The 5,004-nt window shown below is 43.7% G+C and overlaps 1 protein-coding gene across 1 annotated transcript; it reads left to right on the forward strand.

The window, feature by feature from the left end:
• Positions 1 to 347: 347 nt before the first annotated feature.
• On the forward strand, positions 348 to 4,998 carry NXNL2 (nucleoredoxin like 2). Its single transcript, XM_031557336.1, has 2 exons — positions 348 to 470; positions 608 to 4,998. Exon 2 carries the CDS (start codon positions 615 to 617, stop codon positions 918 to 920), a length of 306 nt encoding a protein of 101 aa, XP_031413196.1. The 5' UTR covers positions 348 to 470; positions 608 to 614; the 3' UTR covers positions 921 to 4,998.
• Positions 4,999 to 5,004: the final 6 nt, after the last annotated feature.

Raw genomic sequence — 5,004 nt, forward strand, 5'->3', positions numbered from 1 at the left:
AATGTGTGATGTTTTCTGTGATAGTAGCTCTATAATTTAAGCTCGAAGTATCCGAAAGAAATAGCAGCACTTGTATCGGTCAGTTTTGGTTTAAGATATATTCTCTTCCAACAGGATGCAGTGCAATTACTGAACACGACACAATGTGCCACGTGTGGTTATCACCCCCAACCATGTCCCTTTAACCAAACTTTAGAAGTTTTCTAAAGCTGATGGGGATGCGAATTCCACCCAGGTAAAAAGTGCCCTTCACCTCTCGGGGACGGCTCCCACCGCCCTGCGGGCACAGGCCCTGCCCACCACCTCGAGTCCGTCATCCCTCAGCACGTACAGGACAGGGGCGCGGCCACGCCCTCCTGCCGCGACCATTGGCCAGCTCTGCTGTCTGTCAGGGGGCGGGGTGGGTATACAGCTGGAAAGCCGACGTGAAAGACGAATTCGTGGTAGTGTCGCTGATGCTGATGGTAAAGGTGTGTGGGTTTGGAGGGGGTTGCATGCGTGCCGAGATGTTTCTCCAGACGGCGTGAGTACCCAAGCCCAGTGCCGCCCTCGGAGTGTGCACGTTCACCGCCCCTGTGCCGCACCTTGCTCCGCCGTGTCTCCTCAGAGGCAGCATGGTGGATGTGTTCAGCGGGCGGCTGCTGGTTAGCAAGGACGGCCGCAGCGTGGACCCCGAGGAGGCACTGCAGAACAAGGTCGTAGGCCTCTACTTTTCGGCCGGCTGGTGCTCGCCCTGTCGCGACTTCACCCCCGTGCTCTGCGACTTCTATACGGAGCTGCTGGAGGAGAGCCAGCCGCCCGCGCCATTCGAGGTCGTCTTCATCTCCTCTGACCACAGCGCCGAGGAAATGGTGGGCTACATGCACTCCATGCACGGCGACTGGCTGGCTCTGCCCTTCCACGACCCCTACAAGCAGTGAGTACCGCGGGGGCCGGCTCGTATCCCCCTCTCCGGCATAAGGACTTTCCCATACCTCTGCCTGACCCCTGTGCAGCCCTGATTGGTGCCCTGGCAGCTCCAGGTCGCGCTTCCTGTCCTGCGGGATTTTGGCCGCATCAGCCTCTGCTGCTTTTATCGTCCTGTCCTCTGGGCAAGGCTGCTGCTGGCTCTCTATCCAGGGCTTTTCCAGCACAGCGATAGTTCTGGGTTTCCCGATTTGGTACTGCTCTGGAAAGACATAAGAGTGAAGGAGTAGCAAAACTCGTTGCTGATGAACTGAAGGGAGAGCAAACTGTTGCCATAGTTTTGGCTGGGATGGAGTTAATTTTCTTCATAGAGGTGTGCATGATAATGTACTTTGGATTTTTGATGAAAACAGTGATAGGACACAGATGTTTTAAGTTGTTACAGGGCAGTGCTTAGCGAAGTCAATGACCTTTCTACTTCTGCTGCCCTGACAGCAGGAGTGCGTAAGGAACCAGGAGAGAATACAGCCAGGAGAGCTGACCCATGATAGCCAAATGTGTTTCACATACCATGTGTGTGGTAGTAAAAGCTGGGGTGAGGTAAGAAGGCAGGGGCATTCAAAGTGATGGTGTTTGCCTTCCCAGGAAGCAGTTACCTGTGATGACCTTGTTCTCCTGTCTGCTGATGGGATGCAGCAGGTGAATTCCTTGTCACTTCATCCAGCAAGCTGTTTGGCATAGATCACTGGAATGTGCTTACGGCTTCAGAGTCAGTGGATTAGGGTTCTATTTCGAACTGTGCCATGACTTGCCCAAGTCATGTGGAATGGATGTATGGAGGCAACCTAATCAGCTTTTCAGTCTCTAGTGACCTGCAGATACCTGTAGTGAAATATGGTTTGTGCAGTCAGGGGTAGCTGTGAGACTAGAGTTCAAAATGTATAATGGAAGAACAAAGTATGGAGAAATAGGAAAATAAAATGATTTTGAAGTTGTTTCTTGCTTACTGTAAAGAGTCGCATGAAAATGCTTAAGAAGCTTAGGTTGAATTAGCTGGCAGTTCGGCTTCAGAGATATTTATGAATCACTGTAAACATTTTACAAGTGCATCCAACTTGTCCAGATGTAATTCTGGCCATTTATTTCAATTCTAAGTAAGAACACAATTTTAAATTTAACTTATATCAAGTTGGTATTTTAACATTTTGTGCATTTATTAATCTTTATTCATTAACCTTCTAAAAATTCCATTGTAAGTCATTCAAGTTGATTTCTCTCTTGTGCTCTCTCTCAAAGTCTACATTGAAGTTGGTGTGCTAGCTGGTGACTTGAGTGCGTAAATCTGCAACTTAAACCAGTTCTCTTATAGTACAAAAGAGCTGACTTGAAATTGGATAAAAAGCTTTTCACACAGGTACAACATTTCATGGGCCTGAATTTCTTCCTATTTAGAAGTAGCCTATAAGATAGTGGACAAAATGTAAGTTCCTGTGGAGAAGCAAAAAAGTAAATACATAGCAGGACTCTTCTCTGCTGTCAGTCCTGACTGTTTTCTCAGAGATGGCAAAAGGTTTACTTTTACTGCAGTAGATGACCTATGACATGACTAGCAGGAAATATTACTCCTGATGTTTGAATGCTTGCAGTTTTGATGTTGATTTTGCTGCTGCAGGCATAGGCTTTGGGTTCTTGCAGAGGTGGGACAGGGACATTCTAGAAAAAAAAGGAGCAGTAGAGGAATGGGAATAAGAGAGTTAGAGGAGGAGTAAAAGGGAATATATGAACAACAAATGTTAGTAAATAGGGACTGCTGTGTTCACTATGCTATGTGAAGAGACTGCTCTGTTTATACCTAACCCTACTATGAAATCAGACATTCGTTGTGTGGCTGTCTGTGGTGTGCTAGCTGTGGTCAGTTACAAGCTGACAGGTAGGCAGGCATTTACATGAGTGAAAACTCATTTCATTTACATCAGTGAAAACTAGAATTCAGACAGTCCCAAATAATGGGAAGAGGAAGGATATGCTTACATTCTATATTAGAAACTTTAGACTTGAGTGTGGACTAGCATCTTTAGAAGTGTGTCAAGGGGAACTGAAAAACGCAAGTGAGAAGTATCTATAAGCAAGTCTATAAGCAAGTACATCTGAGTTGTAACCTGTTTAAACTGATCCCAAATCTGAATACTAAAATTGAATCCCATTCTTACAACGTGCATCTTTGATATCATTAAGCGACTAATGCTTAACAGTGCAGAAAGTTCACTGCTGAAAGAAAATACACAGGGCTATGGGTTACAGCATATACTACTAGAAGCAGCATAGCAAGATGGAAGTACTTTTGCTAGAAAAATACCGGACAAGTGAAGGCTGTTAACTGAAGGGTTGTTAAATATCACTTTAACCTAGTGAATGAGTGTATTGTGTATGTTTCCATTATGATATTAACTTTGTCACGTGTTGTCTGTCTCTAAAGAACCCTTTTATGTATAAATCTTAAATTGTCATATAAAATTATTCACTTATTTTAGGAGTTAAGTCTCGTAAGCAGCTAAGCACCACTTGCTGCTTATTTGCTTAACTGCCATTCCACCTCCGCAGTGGAGGCTGGGGGATTAATCTGAGAGGAGGGAACTTGTTGAAGTGGGGTTGAAGTAAAGACAGATTAAAAGATAAAGTGCGTGCAACTGCATCCTCAAACAAAGCAAAATAAGGAATTCAGTTGCTACATCCTATCAGCAGGCACTTATTGAGCCATTTGCAGAGAAACAAGAATTCATTATACATGATGAGAAGATGACAATGCCAGTGAAATCTAAATGTCCCCCCACTTTCTCCTTCTTCCTCCCAGCTTTTATTGCTGACTCTGTCATGTGGTTTGGGAGATTCCTCTGATCAGTTACTTTCTCAGCCATGTCCTTTACCAGGCTCTTGCCCATCCTCAGCTTCCTCACTGGGAGGACAGTATGACAAACACAGACTTGACTGTGTAAGTATACTGCTTAGCAATAGGTAAAACACTTGCGTGTTGTTACCAATACTGTTCTAGCCCCAAATGCAAATCTTAGTACTGTGTCGGTTTCTATGAAGGAAATAGGCTCTACCGTAGTCTAAAATCAGTACGTGATACTGTAAAATCTTTGTATCCTCGGAAACATTCCTTGATAAGATTCTCCTAAAAATCAAGGCCTAACAAACTTCAGAGACTTCCAGGATCCTTAAATAATGTTTCTCATCTTTTCGTATTTCGTATGTGAATGAAGGTTGTCATCTTGTGTTATGTTGGCCATCTTGCATGGCCAAAAAGTAACAGTTTCAAGGATTTTGCTAAAATATTCTTTAACTGTGAAAAGGCTACTCATCTAGTCTTCCCCAGCTATCCTTTTCTATAGCTTTCTTTTCAGCTTTGACTATTTGGATTTTAGATTTCTCTTCTCAGTGAGAAACAGTACATACTTGTAGGCTTCACCTGGGAATGTCTTCTTTCAGCTGATATTTAAAAATGTCATTACTTATCACTTCGATATATTGCGAGAAAATTGAGTTTTCCTTTGAGGCACAGGATGTTTCTGCTTATGGCTAGTGATTAAATTGTCATTGTAAGTTCATTTGATGGTGCCTGTGTTCTTTGTACAGTTGAGTCACAGCATCTGAGATCCCCATAGGTGATCTAACCAGGCTTTAAAATGCTTTTATAAACACCTCTAACACATCCATGGTGATAAAGAAGTGATATCTGCAGATCAATTCCTGAGCGTTCTTCAAGTCTAGTCGTACAACCACCTACACACAAATATAAGCAGAATCTGTGCATGCTTCAGTCTGGTTTGATGCAAGCAACCTTCTGTCCAGGGCTGCATAAACAAGATATTGTGCCGGGGTACACATTCCCTTAGGAAAGCAAACTGTTTGTTATTTCCAGTCTCAATGGCAAATTACCTTCAGTTTCCACAGTTCTGTCTGTTCTACAGTTGTGTTAGGCATCATAAACTATTTGATTGTCTCTGAAGCAATATAGTGCATTTTCCATCTTCTTTATCTTAGCACTGATATGAGATGATAACCTTTTACACTCTCCTTACATGAATTTGCTTTGGG

Source organism: Meleagris gallopavo, chromosome Z (genome assembly GCF_000146605.3).
Source record: "Meleagris gallopavo isolate NT-WF06-2002-E0010 breed Aviagen turkey brand Nicholas breeding stock chromosome Z, Turkey_5.1, whole genome shotgun sequence".
In the NCBI taxonomy this organism is placed as follows: Eukaryota; Metazoa; Chordata; class Aves; order Galliformes; family Phasianidae; genus Meleagris; species Meleagris gallopavo.

Coding starts and splice junctions, on each gene's coding strand:
- NXNL2 (XM_031557336.1), top strand. CDS start 615: ATGGTGGATGTGTTCAGCGGGCGGCTGCTGGTTAGCAAGGACGGCCGC.